Source organism: Nannobrachium achirus (assembly GCF_963921795.1).
Source record: "Nannobrachium achirus genome assembly, chromosome: 2".
Taxonomy (NCBI): Eukaryota; Metazoa; Chordata; class Actinopteri; order Myctophiformes; family Myctophidae; genus Nannobrachium; species Nannobrachium achirus.
This window is the reverse complement of record NC_137811.1, coordinates 13,077,124-13,096,689: the sequence shown is the minus strand read 5'-3', so window position 1 is coordinate 13,096,689 and position 19,566 is coordinate 13,077,124. Positions and strand designations below refer to the sequence as shown.

General features: G+C 40.4%; 1 protein-coding gene across 1 annotated transcript; it reads right to left on the bottom strand.

Annotated features, from left to right (window-relative positions):
- Positions 1 to 2,307: 2,307 nt before the first annotated feature.
- Positions 2,308 to 15,239, bottom strand: LOC308296564 (microfibril-associated glycoprotein 4-like; the record flags this gene model as incomplete). The annotated part of the gene is made up of 4 exons (XM_080739864.1): positions 2,308 to 2,471; positions 3,200 to 3,364; positions 3,903 to 3,999; positions 15,051 to 15,239. 4 exons carry the CDS (start codon positions 15,237 to 15,239, stop codon positions 2,308 to 2,310), a joined length of 615 nt encoding a protein of 204 aa, XP_080595990.1.
- Positions 15,240 to 19,566: the final 4,327 nt, after the last annotated feature.

Here is a 19,566-nt window from a genome sequence, read left to right as displayed (position 1 = left end):
AGAACACATTGATTACAATTTTGTCATCAAAATATTGCATTTGGGGTAAATATACTCAAATCAAAAATGTGTCTTAGGAATGCGACAAATACAAAAAAAGTCTCCATGACGTGAGTAATCAATAGAATAAAAGTCATTTTGGAGGTGAATTAATCCTTTGAGGGAATATTTGTGAGAACTTGAGGTTTTCATAAACCATGGGTTTTGTTCAACATGACACTGTAAATAAGAAAAAGAGAATTACATCAAAATTGTTGAGAGGGCACTGGGGGCCTGTTCCCTCCTCCGTGTCATGGGTGCCCATAGCCTAGCAGATGTGACTTTTAAGGATTGGAATGTGACCTGAGGGCAGCATTCAATTTCATTGGTCCTCGCGCCTGGCCAATCAGTAACAGTTGGATTCCAATCCTTAAAAGTCACATCTGCCATACGCTAGGGTGGGGTTGGTGAAAGGGCTTTTCAGTGTGCAGTTTGCATGTTCTCCCCGTGTCTCCTATAGGTATCCTCACAAAAAGAAAACATGCCGTAATGGTCTCTGTACTGCCTCGACCTGGTCAGCCTGATGGAGGGAAAAGGAACTTGTGGGAATAACGTGTTCCTTCCACACTCTATGTCCAACTGGGGAAACTCCTGCCCTATGATAAGAAGCGGTCTGCTCACTCCTCAATCGTGCATTGAAGGAAGCAGGAGCTCAGTTCGGGGTCCTCCCCAGGTTGGCAGAGGGAGAGCAGAGCCCAGGATTACAGCTTAGGCAATTGGCACCGGGTGAAAATGGGTTACAAAACCGTGGGATAAAAATTTAAAAAATCTCCATGTTAAGATAGAATGGTAAATATCTTGAACATTTTGTTTTAAAATACAGCTATGCACCCTTTAAAAATACTCTTGTTGTAAGTAGTAAGCCTTGTATTCAAAGTTTTAATTGAATAAAATTACACAATTGCATAATAGTTAACTAAAACTAATGACAAAAACAAGGCATCAGTTCACAAAATAAACGTAACTGTATTGTGTTACAATACAAAGAAGGGTCAGGGGAGGGTAGGGCTGGTAAAAACAAACCTATAGCCCAGCCCTCCCCTCCCCTGACCCTTCTTTGTATTTACCTACTGCATTTTATTTATTTATTTATTTTCCGCTTTTTCCTGACTATATCTATAGTACTGTGTTCTATCCGTCTGTCATTCAATGTTATATGAGATACTTCAATGGTTTCCTGAATAAGCCAAGTGCATTTCTAGGATCTCCTTTTAGTAGACCTTGTACCAGTGAACTGTACCATCATGAAACTGTACCTTTTCCTATGCAAACTTCGAATAAAGTTTTCAATACAAAAAAATATCCAAAACCGTATCCTAAAAGAGCAAGATAGGGAACATTTGAAACAGAATCTGTTTATTGGCAAAGTATGCTCACTTACAAGGTATTTGACTGAGCGAATTTTCCTCAAACACAGAAAATGAAATACATGAAAACACTATGATGCTTACTATTTTTATTTGAGTCATTACGTAAAAGGGAATAACATAGTGTTAATTAGTTACTTTCACACATGATATGATCTCATTTTACAATTAAAAACTGTCTATGGTATGTTTTGTAAATGTGAAATAAATCCAAGAACGTAGTCCAGAATACAGGCAAGAGTCATAACCAGGAGATCAAACTAACTTAACAGACAAGGATCAGACAGATATTCAGAACCAGGTAATCAGGCAGGAGTTCAGACAGCAAGGTTCAGGAGTCATAGCTTGTTCATTGGGTATTTTTTTTTTACTAAGACATTTGGTGTAGAGGGAAAGAGGAGCTGAACTAGTACAGAGCCTTGGGAGACACCGGGTGATGACGTATGGACGTATCATATGTAGGGCTTATTTGGTTAAGGGTTTGTTCTAGAACCATTCAAATTGCAGTGGAGTAAAAAAGTAAAGCCATTATAATTGCAGTGTAGTAAAAAGCACAGCCTTTGCTTCTGAGATGTAGGCTAGTACAGTAGAAGCATAAAGTATTGAACATTTTCAATACTGACATGAAGTAAAGGTACCTCAACATTTCACAATACTTCAGTAAAAGTACTTTACTTTACTTTTCCACCACATACTGTATGACAGTGTATAAAAGGTATTTAGCACATTAGAGTCCTGACCTGCATGTGTTTGAAGTGTCCGACAATGAATCTATTCATCTGTCTGTTCATCTTCTTCTCTTCTAGGTAGAGGTCTGACCTTCATACTGATGGACTTCAGGGAATAGTAGTAACCTTTCCAATGATACCAATAAACACCAACATTTTCAACAACAGTTGAGTCATAAGCTCCCCACAGATAAACTCCATTGGGATTTGAATAAACACAACTGTTGTACCAGTACCCCCCCCAGACGTGCTAGAGCACAATGGAATGATGGATGACTATCCTGGTCTCGGTCTAGAGTGGAGAATTTCTGTCCATTGTGATCGCTCAGTGAGTCTCCTGTGTGGAAATAGTTAATAAAGAGAAGGTAAGTGCAATACAACACTGACCACTTCATCATCATCATCATCATGATCATCATCATCATCATCATCATCATCATCATCATTATTATTATCATCATAAATTAGTACTTGTCTTACTGTAGTGTTAAAAAGGACACCACCATTTAATCTCCCAAATGATTTATTTTTTGAATGAAAATAATTGCATGTGTCTAACACTGACATTTTCACATCCAAAAACAGACTTCTCTTTTTCCCCTCTACACCAAAGCTCTTTGCCAAAAATAGCCGATCTACAAGTTCACAACGCCTCACAGCTAAGTTCTAAGAATACGGAAGCTAGGGTTCAAGTGGTTAATATAAAAAAGGAGAACATCACAAAGATTTGGAGGACCCCCTGTAGTAACTCTGAGGACCCCCTAGGGGTCTCGGACACCCTGTTGAAGACCCCTGAACTAAACTATGGGGGTGAGCACTTCACACTAGAAAATACAGTCCCTGAAGAAACAGTGTGGGTTTGAGTAGCACGCTAAGTACAGTATGATGATGATGTACCGGTATGATGGTCCCACATATTGTTCAATCAAAACACTGGACAGTGTATCAAATATGTATTACTTATTACACACAAAGTCACATATTGGAGTGGCTAGCACTGCTCAACAAATATGGAGCTTATGCAAAAACATTCAAAAAAAGTTGACTGGGATTTCTTAAACATACCTGCTCCTCCATCTGTGAAATGATCAACATGCAGCCTGTATCCATGCTCCTCAGAGTCGATGTAGAAGGAACTGTACTGAGCAAACACAGTGTTCCCACTGAAGTCCTCCATGTCCACTCTCAGCTGACTCCTTTTGTAGGTCAGATAGTAGATGTTCTCCAGACCTATAGGACATGAAGACCAGTGGTGGAAAAAGCACTTGGAATATTTCTATTTTTACTTAAAGGTGATACACCATGAAATTTCACTTTTCCTATTTTAAAACCTTTTTTTGGGGTCCCACTAGCACCTTCTATCCTCACAAATTCCCATTTCTGACCGTTGTGTCTTTCTCTGGTTTTGGGAAGGCGGAGGTTAAAAGCATCCACAGGTTCTCAATACAGGCTGTCCAGATTTGCTGCCGTCGATGACGTCATCGACGGCCGTTTTTGAAGTTCAGGTCAAAGGTGGTACTGCAGCTTAAAATGCTCTGAGAGCCATTCAAAATGAGAGAGGCTCTCTATTCAGGAGTGGTAATTTAGCCTCAAACCTTTTGAAAAACGTTTTTGGGACATAAACAATATGACATAAATACTTTTTAAATGCATGGTGTATCACCTTTAAAGGACCACTTCACCCATGTTCAACCTATCTTCATATATTTGGTCCTCACTAATGCTCATTATAAATTATAATATGGTACTATATGTTTGGTCATCTCACCTAGCCAATATTCTCCATCAGCGTTGCCAAAACCTCTCTTGTATTGGTCCCAGGGTCTGGTGAATCCCACTGAGCCATCCATCCGTCTTTGAAAAACCTTGGCAGAAAAACAGGGGAGAGAAGTGGAAGTGAAAAACAGAGAGAGAGAGAGAGAGAGAGAGAGAGAGAGAGAGAGAGAGAGAGAGAGAGAGAGAGAGAGAGAGAGAAAGAGGCAGAAATAGAGATATAGAGGGGATAAAAATATGATTTAATCAACAACAATATCATACACATGCATATCTCACATGTGTATATAAAACGTGTGTACATTGAAGCAGTTTAACTGACACTTAAAGGTCATATCAGTATGAGTTTTAACACATCGGATGCACACGACATGCCAACTCGTCAAACTCTTTGATGTCTCCCGGTGACCATGGCGTGCTTGACGCGTTGTACAGTAAGCTACAGTAAGCTGTAGCTCCTACTGTACGAGGCACCCGCCTGGGAAGAGAAACACTCCAATTCCTGAAATGCAACGTGAGTTCTCGTGACCAGGAAGTCGGGGCTCCTCATTACAGCCTGTGTTGTGAGATTCACAAAAGTGCATTCATTCATCTCTTCATCAGCTCCTTTTAAATCACGTTCATGTTTAAATGTGGCCTTCTCTACCGGCCGTTGCAAAAGCACTGATGCCCGCGATTGTTATAATTTTTCTGTTCTGAGTGAAAGAAAATACTATAGCAAAATATTCAAGACATACTCGGATTACATTTACTCGGATTACTTTTACGCTGAGGCTTGAATAAACTTGGGCTTGCACCAGTACGTGTGTTAAGCTTGCATAACACATAACTACCAGACACCAAAGTAAAAGATGGAATTAAGAACTAAACTCTTTGGCTTTCTGCAAAATGTTGCATATTTGAGAAAGCTAGTTAAAGCTGCATTCTATTCAATAATAGTAATAATAGAGATGATTGCTGTAGCCGAGAGTGTATTCAAAAACAGGTTTCTCCCTGTCTCTCCTAGCCTGATTTCAGACTGAGCTGAGCAGTCCACAGAGTGGGCTGGAGTCAGGCTACGTCTCTCCAGCTCTTGACTTAAGTAATCATAAAATTCAGGTCAGGATACAACATTTGATCCAATGGAGAGAGAACACATAGAGGCCACAGGATAAACACTTTACATTGTTATTATCTGAAAATAGGTTAGATTTGAACAATAACTTCCACTTAGTACCAGCCCAGTGGCCTTGTGGTTAAGAGTGTCCGCCCTGAGACTGGGAGGTTGGGGTTCGATCCCAAGCTGGTTCATACAAAAGACTCAAATGCTGCACTCAGCATCAAGGTTTGGATAGGGGATAAGTTCCTGTGACATACTAGCGTCCAGGATATGAACTTGTACATCAAGCTGCCTCACTCTACCGCAGTGGTTCTCAACATTTTCAGGCTGTGACCCCCAAAATAATCATATTTTAACTGGGGACCCCCAACCTGATGAGCACTAAGAGTTGAGGCATAACATTTTGTATAACACGGTTCTATTGTGAAAATAGCAGATCTACATGCTCACAACGCCTCGCGTTGCGAGGCGTTGTGACTTGTGAGCATGAAGATCTGCTATTTTCACAATTTCTGCCTCTAATATTTGACAATTTGGCCAATGTTTAATTTGTCATTTTAGGGGTATTAAAAAGTCCTTAAATTGTCACTTTAGAAATGTGCATAAACCCTCTATACACTTGAACTCTATGTTGGGTTTGTTTACTGTTGAGAGAGAAAACAAGTTAATCATCTGGGGACCCCCCAAAATAATTTGGCGACCCCCCTGGGGGTCCCGACCCACAGGTTGAGAACCACTGCTCTACAGAAACAGGAGTTATGCTTGGCAAGGCTTACTACTTACACTACCTTTAACCATCCATGGATATGACATATCACACTTTCAATGCATTCAGTAAACATTTTCTGCATAATGTATTACGTTTACAGAGAAATAAAGATACAAGTATCCTGTAGGACATTGAACTATTCTTACGGTCCATTTTCCTCCATCAGTGTCCATGTCACAGTAGACCTGGACAACAGTGTCATCATCAACAGGATAGATGGTGTAGACCCCACTGGGAGCTCTGTTGTCCAGATCGTAGACATCAGCACAGTCTACTGGCAGGGAACTCACAACCACCGGGGTCAGGAGACACAGGACCAACACTACTTCAAATGGCTGCCATCCAAAATGTGGAGAATAAAAACATGTATTTGTGTTTGTCTTTTGACAATGGTGACAATTACCAATATGTTATAACTTATTTATAACAACAATTATGCCATAAAACGGTGGTTGTAGAACTGCAGAACGTCAAGGACCCCCAAAATCTTTATGTATTTGGCCGCAGACCCCCATCTGACAGTATTTTGTGCTAGGGACCCCCATACAAGATTTGTATATAATTCGACCATCATAACCAATTTTGCTGGGGACCCCCTGGGAACCCAATGAAGTTTACAGGACAACTGCATAAACAGGCCTAGTCTCGGCCAAAACTAAAATAGCTCATTAAGATTTTACATTCTATGTATGAAATTAATATTCGGTTATACTAGTCTGCATAAAAAAAATATCAGATGTCTTGTCTGATGCGGCCTGGGGGTCATTCGTGGCATGAGGGCAGATTTTATTTAGTCCACGGCTTCCCTCCTAAACCTTTTTTTTTGTAAATGAATGCCCTACTTGATCACACTACAGCATCACACAAATAATGAGCTTTGAGCTTGTAGATCTACGACTTTTGAATTTGAATCCTGAAAAGTAACACTTTTGGACATAAAAATAAAGGTTTCCACCCGACAGAGAAAATGTATTTAAATGAAACACCTAGATTTGGCTACACTGCCAACAAAATACAAGTAATATTGCGCTGCACTGTAGTTAAATTAAATTGTTGTATAATGTGACACATTTCGATACGACTTATGATCCAAAGGTACAACAGTCAGTATGACAGAACAGGATATGCACTCGCTCCTACACTTTTTCATTATGTTCAAATGTGTCCCCCTTTGAAAAGAATGTGGACACCTCTAGTCTAGTCTAGTCAAACGTAGTGGTGGACAAAGTACTTGAGTCAAAGTAAAGATCAGGGTTAGGCATGGGTGCCCACATTAGCAGAGGGGAGGGTGATCACTGACACACTACGTGTGAGAGAGAGAGAGTCTCTTTCTTTGATTCAAATCAACCCATTAAGCCCTGAGACTAATTCCACAAATGCCTTCTAAATCAGTAGTTCTCTCTTTCAAGATTTTTCAAAAATGTGAAAAATAAAGAAATTCAAAATAAATGGTTGTATATATGAGCTTGTATATCTGCTATGTTTGAATAGCCAACGTACCCGAAATCTAAAATGACCCAGATGCTTTCCCTGTTTAAAATAATAATAATAAATGATAACTAATAATAAAAAAATAATATATATTGTGTGTCCCCTTATATCGTATGCAAAACTCATTCAAACTCTGAACTCTGACTGGGAGTTATGGGTCATTGCTATGAGTCTAATGATCATTACAATGTCCTGATGTGAAAGAAGATATTTTAAGAAGAAGAAGAATATGTGTTATTATAGGTCAGTGAAATACTTACCATCGTGGGTCAGAGAGGCCAGACAGCTGGTGGACAGTCCTTGGTGAGGGTCCTTTATATACAGTATGAGGAGGTTACTGTACACATCATCCAAACACCTTTGGTGAGAACTTCTATCAGACTGACTGGAAAACATGTGTTCATGCCAAATGCTGCTGGGAAATAAACATGTGGGAACTTTGCACCTGTGCATCAGGAGCAAAGGTTATTAATAGCTTTGCCTTTTTTATTTGTTTAAAATGTTTAAATGGTTTTGACGATGTGTTTTCAAGTTCATTTTATTAGTTTTTTTTTATGTGGGTTTGTTGGTTTAGTTTAGTTTGTATATTCTTTTAAAAATCACAGTTTTACACTTTTACTGTAGCTTTCTTTTAACACAACACACCCTAACTCCAGATTCCTTTTCATCAAATGAAAAAAGAAATGGTGTTGGTCTGCATGTCAGTCATGTTGGTTTTATTCAGCACTGAACTCAGAAAGGTCCCTGGTTCAATCCCAGCTCCTCCAGTGACAAAGTGTCCTGGAGCAAAACACTGAACCCCTAACTTTTGCTTTGTTTGTTTTGCTTAGTTATATGTTTTACCTAGTGCCTAATCTTTATTTCAGTAAAGATGTTTTGTCAATTCTAGTTGCAGTTAATTTGTTAGGTTTACTTAACTATAATAACCTTGCAAGTTGGAGTGTGCCAAGTTCACTTTGTGAGAATTTGAGTGCACCAACTGGGCCTTTTTTGCTCTGTCGAACTTATCATTTCCCCCGAATTATGATTAAAATACCTCATAGCACTTACAGTAACCAAAACTAACTTCTAACTTGTTCAAAAGACACAATTTACAATTATCAAGTTGTAGAAAAAGGACTGTGCTGCTCAGTCAGATGGTGACTGAAGCTGAAAGTTGTGCTGTATGTTCAGAATGACAGTAACTGTGTCATGATATGATCTTACAGCACTGTCAGATCCATTTTGGATCCATTTGTACACTCCCAGAGTTAAATGAACACTGAGAACTTTACATTGTAGATTGGGGTCAAAAAGATAACACAATGCTTCCATTTATACAGTAGGCCTACACTCTCTCAGTGTTATGGACCCATAACGGTCCATTTGGATCCCTGGTGATGGTGGCGATATTGGTCTCTCACCATTCAACTTCAGAGGCCGGCCTCTTCCAATTGGGACCAGAGACAAGAGCATGGACATGACATAAGATACACAAAAGAAGAGTGGACAGTGGACCCCTGGTGGTCCCCAGACCATACATTGAGAAACAGTACACAGTATAACCCCTCCTCTTAGAAAATAGGTAAATGCCAGTAAACACACACGACCTGTGTGAGAGAGAGATTATTAAAGCACCATGCATTTAAAAAGTATTTATGTCATATTGTTTCAAAAGGTTTGAGGCTAAATTGCCACTCCTGAATAGAGAGCCTCTCTCATTTTTGAATGGCTCTCAGAGCATTTTCAGCTGCAGTACCACCTTTGGCCTGAACTGAAAAAAATCTTTTAAAAAATTATAATAAAAATAAATCTTCAAAAACGGCCGTCGATGACGTCAGCGACGGCAGCAAATCTAGACAGCCTGTTTTGAGAACCCGTGGGATGCTTTTAACCTCCACCTTCCCAAAACCAGAGAAAGACACAATGGTCAGAAATGGGACTTTGTGAGGATAGAAGGTGCTAGTGGGACCCCAAAAAAGGTTTTAAAATAGGAAAAGTGAAATTTCATGGTGTATCACCTTTAAGTTATACTGATTAATCTGTTCAATATCTAAAAGCCCAGTTATGCAAAATAAACTCTAGAAGATCATTTGTGTCATTCTAGTAATAGCTACAGAGTCAACTGTATGTGCCCCCCCACCTTCTGCTGTTCTACACAGCCACCACCAGCTTTTATTTAAACACTGAAACTGTGCTGTTTATGAAGAATACAGTGGTGAGAAGAACTGTTGTTGAATGTTTCTATTTTCTCAAATATGTTTACACTTCTTTTTTTTTTTTTAACACACACATAGTTACACGCTCGTAGATCGTCGATTACACAATATTTGTGGAACGGAGCGTCAACTCATACAGTTTACAGTTTACAGTTTAGGTATTTAGCAGACACTTTTGATCCAAAGCGACTAATAAGCAGGTAATACACATCACTATAATAAGCAAGATAATATGTCAGTATGCTACTACATTAACAACAATATAACAATATAACAAATGCATAAGAATATGAATCTAGAAAAAAACATTAACATATGTAGACCACGCACCTATACTCAGTAAAAAACTTCTAAAAGCTAAAAAATGCTATCTAGCGTCATGTGTGGTCATTGAGGGAAGGGGAGTGTTACAGTATGTGTTATGGGTTTAGGTGGAGTCTGAAGAGGTGAGTCTTCAGTCCACGGCGGAAGCCAGGGAGTGAGGCTGTACAGTAGTTTTAAGTGCGACAGGGAGTTTATTCCACAGTTTAGGGGCCAGGAGGGCAAATTGTCTAGAATGAGTGGATTTTTGTCCTGGGGTTTTTAGCGAGGGTTCTGTCAGCATCCCTGTGTTGGCTGATCTGAGTGAACGGGTGGGGTTGTAGGGGTTGATCTCTAACCCCTACAACTAGTAACTAAAGTTGAACTCATATATTCCAAGTGCTTATCAGGTTGGGGGGTCCCCAGTTCAAATATGATTATTTTGGTGGGTCACAGCCTGAAAAGGCTGGACAGAGGTGGGAGTGCTCCAGGTTGGAAGACATGGGACATGGAACCGTCCAGTGGTGGAAAATTACTCAAATGTTTTGCTTAAGTAAAAGTATCTGTACTGCAATGTAGAAACACTCTGACTGTTACACATCATTTAAGTCTCATTGTGCAGAATGTCCCATTTCAAACGTATTGTACCTATTTTCAAATGGCCGAGATGTATATAGGGCCCTAGTATGTTTTGTAATAATAATCAAACAAAATAAAAATAAAAATAAGTACTCCATCTAGTAACTAAAGTTTTCAAATAAATGTAGTAAAAGTACAAAATCTGCCTCTGAGATGTAGTGGTAGTAAATGTGTTAGAAATTGGAAATACTCAAGTAAAGTAAAAATGTCTCAACTGTTGATTACTTGCTTTATTACAGTCACGAGAAGGGAATAACATGCATCTAATAGTTTCATTCATGATGTAATCATATTTTACAATAAAAACAGTTAGTTGTCGACATATTTGTTTTGTAAATATGAAATAAATGCAAGGACGTAATCCAGAATACAAGCAAGAGTCATAACCAGGAGATTAAACTACATAAACAGACAGGTATCAGACAGATAATCAGAACCAAGTAATCAGGCAGGAGTTCAGACATGCCGGAAGGTCAGGAGTTCTGTAATTTAGCCAGTAGCTATGCCCCTCCCAAAAAGCTTTTGTCCAATGCTAGCTTAGAATAACTTCCTGCTTGCCAAGCTTTGCCTTGGCAACAGCCTTGGCAAGCTGCCGGTTGCTAAGTTAGCATTGGACAAAAGCTTTTAGGGGAGGGGCATAGCTACTGGCTAATTGCTAGAACTGTCTTAGCTTGTAGATCGACTATTTTGGACAAAGCCATTTGATGTAGAGAGAAACAGACTGAACAAGTATAGAGCCCTAGCTGGGGGACACCGGTCGATGATAGGGTTTAATTGGTTAAGGGTTCTTTCAAGAACCATTAAATAAATTGTTGTTTAAAGAACCTTGATCTGTAAAGTTCTTTTACTTTTATTTTGTGTGCACGACAAATAGAATAATCTAGAAATAAGAGAAGCACACGTGTTGCGATGAGATGTGTTGTGACCTTGTATTTGTGAATAGGTGAAATGTAATATAGGGTATAATTGCTTATTGTAGCCTATATTTTGTAGTCTTGATCAAAATCTTTTAACTAACTATACATTTCAAATAGTTTTAGTTGAATCATGTTTTCAAAGTGTAATATTTGCTTCTGAGATGTACTGGAGTGGAAGCAAAGAAAATTAAAGTTGTACCATGTAACTTTTTTTATAAAACAAATCTTAAAATTGTCCTAACTGTTAAATCGCTAAAGTTTTAGAACACCCACTCCGTTATTTTCAGCTTCTGAAGCCTTCTCTTTATATGTTTTCTTCTTAGCAGTGACAGGGGCGGGATTTCGCGCCAAAATGACGTAATCTGCATCATCTGTATACGTTGTGTATACGTTGCCCAATCACATCGCCGATCATGCACACATGGTACACTACCGGCCAATCACAGCTTATCTGCTCTGGTCTCCAGGAAGCGCCTCCGCTTGGCTACAGTGTTTGCCAGACCCATGAAATGGGTAGGCCTACATAAGCAAATGTCGGTCCGGGTTTTCTATATAAAGGGTATATATGATGATGACATGATGATGACATGCCTACAAAAGGCATGATGTCATAAATGATGATGACAGACAGGGGGTCTGGCACAACCAGGTTGACCTGGTCTAGTTACCATGGTGAAGGATTTTAACCTCTTAATCCACAAATCCTGGCCAGAAAATTACGTTCTACCATGCGCTCTACCCCTCCACGGATTACTATCGGTCGCGGTGGTTTGCTGGCGCCGCTCCGGTGGTCCGCGGCGGTGGTCCGCGACGACTCCGGCCGAAAAACGGACGAAAAAAGCAATACCGCTACTGGCCACTAGTTGAGCAACTTACACAGTATAGCTTTAAGTAAAGTAAAAGAGGTAAAGTAAAAAAAAAATTGTGTTACTTTCCAATTTCCACCACTACATATGACAGTGTATAAACAGTCTTTAACACATTAGAATCCTGACCTGCATGTGTTTGAAGTGTAAGACTATGAATCTATTCATCTGTCTGTTCATCCTCTTCTCTTCTAGGTAGAGGTCTGACCTTCATACTGATGGACTTCAGGGAATACCAGTGACCTTTCCAATGATACCATGTAACACCATAAGCACTACTCCCAGTATAATCTCCCCACAGATAAAGTCCATTGGGATTAGTATGATGGCAATTGTTGTACCAGAACCCTCCCATCTCTGCTTTACCACATTGTCCTGAACCGCCATCCTGGTCTCGGTCTAGAGTGGAGAATTTCTGTCCATTGTGATAGCTCAGTGAATCTCCTGTGAGGAAAGAGTTAAAGAGAGAAAGAAGATAAGTGTACAACACTGACCACATCATCATCATCATCATTTTGCATCATCATCAACAGTACAAATCAGTAGATTTAAAAAAAAAAAAATAGAACATAAATACTGTATAATAAACATATAAGAAACATGTTTATTACACGACCAGTTCATCTCCCAAATAATTAATCCGTTTTTAGAATGAAAATAATTGCATGCGACTCTTGCGAGTGGATTTTTACTACTGTTTATATTGTTACATTATTTTCGGGTAGCAGATCTACAAGCTCACAATGTGTTGTGTCGTGTGCGTGTCTGTGCGTGTTGGCCCCCCTTTCTTGGGGTCCCTTTCTGGAAAACAAAATAAAATGGAATGGATAGAAGGTGCACCTGTAAACCAGTGATGACAATAAAGTTGATTCAGATTTCCAAACATACCTGCTCCTCCATCCGTGAAACGACCAACATGTAACATGTATCCATGCTCCTCAGAGTCGATGTAGAAGGAACTGTACTGAGCAAACGCAGTGCTGCCACTGAAGTCCTCCATGTCCACTCTCAGCTGACTCCTTTTGAAGGTCAGATAGAACAGGCTCTCCAGACCTACAGGACATAAAGCATTTGTTTTAAGTAAAGTTAGCAATACCACAATGAAGAAATAATGTTAAGTAGGCTAAAAGTCCCAAATTATTGTATTTTAGTAATCTATTGACAAACATATCTCTGCTGTCGGGCTGAAACCTCCTAACTCTAAAATGTTAATTTTCGGGAAAATGAGCTCAAGTGGATTGGTTTTTGCCCCGCAGGGCTTTTGAAGCATGTGTATTTGGGGTCCCTGCTTCATCTCTTTCTCAGCTAAGGGGTCCTTGGCCTGAAAAACAATGACGACTCCTGCATTAGAGTGTTGTGTCTATCAACCATTTAATATCAAGTAGTTTATACATTTACCTGTTGACAGCAAATGTTTATTCAGCATGCTTCTCACCTAGCCAGTATTCTCCATCAGCATTGCCAAAACCACTCTTGTAATGCACCCAGGGTCTGATAAATCCCACTGTGCCATCCATCCGTCTTTGAAAAACCTTAAATCACAGAGTGGGGAAGTGAAAAACAGAAAGAGAGAGAGGCAGATAGAGAGAAACATCGAAGCATACATTGACACTTATCAGTATGAGTTTTAAGCTGGCAGACTCAGATCTTCCACACAGCAAAACAAAGATCGAAGTAAGGCCCAAACTATTTCTCTCCAAAATGTTGCATATCCTTGGATTAGGTGGATTTTTTAAAATTAAGATGCAGTATGTAATATTTGTTTTGTTTAAATAAGCGAAGAATTTCTCTATATTCTGGTCTTAATCATTGCTGTAGACTAGAGTGTTTGTTCAGTTAAAGGGGAAGACCACCCATTTTCAATATTGAAATATGTCATTAATATACCTTAGAGGAGTTGTGTGGAAATAGAAAAAAAGTTCGCCCCTTCTGTGTTGCCTAGAACTGGAGGATTGATTTTGAGGTTTGTATTGTAAAGTACAATGTGTGATGTCATCAACTTTTCTTTTTAATTTCCACACAACTCCTCTAAGGTATATTAATGACACAGTTCAATATTGAAAATGGGTGGTCTTCCCCTTTAAAAAAGAAAAAGAAAAAACAACCCAGCACAGCACAGAAAACAGAGGCAGTGCAAGGCTTAAAGCACAGGGGAAATTTGTGCATGCAAATTCAAACTTAAAATTCTTCTCAAAGGTGGGGGTTCGTATAGGCTTGAGAGTAAAGAATGCAGGCTTCATCAACACTTGTTTGTTGCCTATGAAATAAACAGAAATCTCAAATTAACCCTTTTTTGTTCTAGATTTTTATGATAGCATTTTACTTAACACTTTGTAACCCATTTTTCTCCCAGTGCCAATTGCCTAAGCTGTAATCCTGGGCTCTGCTCTCCCTCTGCCAACCTGGGGAGAGCCTCGAACTGAGCTCATGCTTCCTTCAGTGCATGAAAAGTGAACAGGCTGCGTCTTATCACCTGACACGGGGAGTATCCCCGGTAGGACGTAGCGTGTAGAAGGAACACGTTATTCCAACCAGTTCCTTTCCCCTCGATCAGGCCAGGTGGAGGCAGTATAGAGACCAGGATTACTACCCCTTAAAATGTGTTTCCTGTGTATTAAACATCTGGAGGGATGGGGTCACTGAAACACTTTATATTATTATCATCTGATTCTGAATAATTATATAAATTAGATTTGAAGGGGGAAAAAATACACTACCTTTAACTTAGTGCCACCCATGGATATGAAATTTCACACACATTCAATGCATTCAGTAGGCCTAAACCTTTTCTGCATAATCTAGTAAGATGACATAACAGTGACATATAAATACAAGTATCCTGTAGGACATTGAAGTATTCTTACGGTCCATTTTCCTCCATCAGTGTCCATGTCACAGTAGACCTGGACAGCAGTATCATCATCAACAGGATAGATGGTGTAGACTCCACTGGGAGCCGTGTTGTCCAGGTTGGAAACATCAGCACAGTCTACTGGCAGGGAACTCACAACCACCGGGGTCAGGAGACACAGGACCAACACTACTTCATACATGGGCTAAGATGAAAAATTGGACAGAAAAAAAAAAGAAGGAAAAAAAAGATTGGTACAGTGGTTCTCAAACCTTTTCATATCAAGGGTCGAGGGAGCGTAATATAATCTGATGGCTAGGTAGGAATTGAATAAAAAACACACACATTTCTTTTCAAAAATTAGTTTTCAAATTTTCTGGCCTGCAAAAAAATCTGAAAAGTCTTTTCTTATTTTGTGATTCTTATTTTGGCATTTATTTTTATTTAGACAAAGCTCCTAAAATAAAAATCTAAAAATTAGACAATTTTCCCAATTTTCGAATCTGCAGAAAAATTGTGATTTTAACTTTTGGCATTTTTGGATTGGAACTGACAAAGGTACTGGTGTGGTAACCAGACCGTAAGAGCTCTTAAAAAGGTATTTATGTCATTCCAATAAAAAAATCAACATACATGTACTAGCCTAATTGTACTAGCTGTACTTCATTACTGTCCACTACTGAACATACAAAACAAATATCCCTGTTGTCTCTTCAGGTCAGTGAAATACTTACCATCCTGGGTCAGAGAGGCCAGACAGCTGGTGGAGAGTCCTTGGTGAGGGCTCTTTATATACAGTATGAGGAGGTTCCTGTTCACATCACCCGATCACCTTTGGTGAGAACTATCACTGACTGACTGGAAAACATGTGTTCATGCCAAATGCTGCTGGGAAATAAACATGTGGGAACTTTGCACCTGTGCATCAGGAGCAAAGATTATTAATAGTTTAGCTTTTTTTGTTTAAACTGAAATTGTGTTTTCAATTTCAAGTTTGCTGTTTTAGTTATAGTTGTTAATGTGGGTTTGTTGGTTTTTATCGCTTTAAATGTCTTAGTTTTAGTGTAGTTTTCTATTACAGCGGCACTATGTAACATTTAATGTAATTCATGTAATTTAGTCCAATCTGTATAGTAGATTATGTTCATACAATATAAATACAAATACAATCTGTTTGGTAGAGAATATGTTAAGTAAGGGATAATGTCTTGCTCAGCGGTCTTATCGAGTGATACAATCCCAACAGGCTTGTATCACTGAAATTAAAGTTGTACCATGTAACTTTTTTTATAAAACAAATCTTAAAATTGTCCTAACTGTTAAATCGCTAAAGTTTTAGAACACCCACTCCGTTATTTTCAGCTTCTGAAGCCTTCTCTTTATATGTTTTCTATGATCCTGGCCGTGGACCGGATTTCGCGCAAAATTGACGTAATCTGCATCATCTGTATACGTTGTGTATACGTTGCCCAATCACATCGCCGATCATGCACAGATGGTACACTACCGGCCAATCACAGCGCATCTTGAAGTGGGGTCGCCATATTTGTAGTCGCCCGTGTGTCTCTTTACTCAAAAGGTAATCTCGCCTACCAGGCAGGGTGAAGTAGTCCGTTTCTCCGGAATGCCTGAACGCACAGGAACCAGGGACCCCTCCAAAGATAGCTCTCGGCGTTGTGGAGGCAGACGCGGGGGTGTGAAGGTACGAAAAACGGGCGAAAGACGCGAACGCGACCGCGGTTTGCTATATGGCTACTGACCACTAGTTGAGAATCTTACACAGTATAGCTTTAAGGCACCTACAATTAATAAGGCTGCTAAACAAACATCCTGGATCGAGGTTCCCATACATAACTCCCAGGATGCTGCTGACATACCTCTGGTAGAATGAGCTCTCAGCCCAGTTGGTGGCGTCATTTCTACCCCAGTATAAGCCAGCCATATGATTTCCTAGCCTTGCGTACCCAGACAAATCTGGCATTGCAAAGACAAATTGTCCTTGGCAAATTAGGTCTGGCCCGCTCATTTATTCAAATATTTCACGGCTCACAAGTCGTGAGGAAGCAACCAGGGGCCCAGTATGCAAATGTAGGGTGGACTTTAGGTTGTGAGAAACCAACCAGGGCCAAGTATGCAAATGTAGGGCGGGTGTATCCTTTGGGCTTTTCTGATTGGTTGTAGGTTTGATTTATTTTTGCCAGCGACGTCAAGGGGACTGCCGTGGACAGTTTACTCACTGCGGCAGGGCCGCAGGGCTCTCAGCATGTAGTTTATTTATTAGGATCCCCGTTAGCTGTGCCCTAAAGCACAGCTATTACCTGTAGTGTGAAAAACACAGCTTACATTGTAGTTATAGTGTTAGATATGACTATGAGGTTAGCCCCATATAGAACCTCACCCGTCACTGCATACTGTGCTCCGAGACGAGGTCCTATAAAGATGTCTCCGTGCAGCGGTGGAACGCCTCCAACGGCTAGGTAGAAAACACTTTTCCCGGAATTGTATCCACAAAGTAAAGGTAGTTCCGAGCTCTCAGACTGTGATAACCTAACCAGGGTCCATAAAACATGAACCAGGGCACGAAACAACCGCTTAAATCGCTAGTTTTGTCAGCCGGTCTAATGTTTACAAGCCTGGAAGTTGCAGCCGGAATGGCAGCATTAGCGCCTCCTCTGGTCGAACCTAGCCCCATATAGACCCTCAACCGTCGCTGCATACTGTCACAGTATGCAACATTCGACCAGAGGAGGCGCTAATGCAGCCATTCCGGCTGCAACTTCCAGGCTTGTGAACATTAGACCGGCTAAAACTAGCGATTTTAAGGGGTTGTTTCGTGCCCTGGTTCATGTTTTATGGACCCTGGTTAGGTTATCACAGTCTGGGAGCTCGGAACTACCTTTACTTTGTGGATACAATTTCGAGAAAAGTGTTTTCTACCTAGCCGTTGGAGGCGTTCCACCGCTGCACGGAGACATCTTTATAGGACCTCGTCTCGGAGCACAACAGTATGCAGCGACGGGTGAGGTTCTATATGGGGCTAATATGAGGTCAGTCCGTGCTCTCCCCAGGTTGGCAGGTGTAGCACCCAGGATTACAATTGACACCGGGTCAAAATCATGGGTTACAAAAATCTTGGGATAATGAAAAAGAGAGAAAAAAAATGAAAAGAAAAAACACCAACAGGCTAGTGGGAACCGTGAAGGTCTTTGCACACTGCTGCGTTTTTCGTTGCGAAATGCGTTTTTCAGGGCAAGGAGAGAGAGAGAGATAGAGAGAGCAAGGGACCGAGTGGTGCGCGAAACGGGCGGCAGTGTGCAAAGACCTTAAGTCCCCCGAGATCCCCTAGCCGTTGAGAACATACTGTAGCACAGCTTGACTGTAACCTGACATCTAACCCTAACCCCTGCTTCCATTTCATGCTGGTCTTGCTCTCCAGAGATTTGGCCTTTACATTGTTTATACCACTGCTTCTCAAATATTTTTATGTCAAGGACCCCCTTGAACCCCCTCTGACCCCACTTTGAAAACCATTGGTTTATAGATTCAAGCTCCTCTATGAGGATCAGGATGGTTTTAACTGTGTGTCCAAATGCTACGACTAGTTTATAGGCCTGTATTCGTTTGACTTATTACTTACTGAAATAGGGCGTAGAAATAACCTGACTTTCGCCAGATGGTGGCAGCATTGCTTATGCATTGCTTTACCATCTGGGCTCGCTCCAGCACAGTTGATAACACTCGTAAAGTCCCGGGCCGGACCAATCAGCGGCAGCTATGGGCGGGCTCTGAGCGGCTCTGAGCCAATAGAGTCTGATTGCAGACCACGTGGAAACCCAGGAGGCGGATTCTGGGTGCAACGTCATGCAGACAGGCCAATATGAGTGGTTGGAGTTGGCACGGCCATATCCAATCACCTGCTTTAGAATTTGAAAAAATGGCCCGCCCCTTACATCGGTTGTGCTGGACCGAGCCCAGATGGTAAAGCAGAGCGTTATGCAGGCATACGCAATGCTGCAAACCATCTGGCGAAAGTCAGGTTAGCGTAGAAAGGGGTGAGATTCAAAAAGGTCTGAAAAATAGTTCACAACACATCACATCGCAACATGTTGTGAGCTTGTAGCTATTCTTTTTATTTTTGAAGATTTCTTACAATGAAAATCTGCTAAAAACTGCTGCAGCTAATATACCCACCCAAAATATTAGTCTTATGTGTGAAATATTGACATAAATGATACATAGCTTGCATTCACTGATGTGACAATCAGCTGACCAATTAGGTGGGTATTTAAGGTCACCTGAGCCTGCATGTGCTCATCCTGCGTTGCTCTGAGCATGCCTCTGGTTGTGAGGCTTTGTTTGCTCCCACCGCCACCCCAGCACCACCAGTGGGCTATATATATATATATATATATATATATATATATATATATATATCCCTGCTCTTAATGGTTAATGATGGTTTTCTAATTGTGCTGAGCAGGGAGAAATAGTGTAGCAGAGCCTGAACGCCAAGATTAAATATTACATAT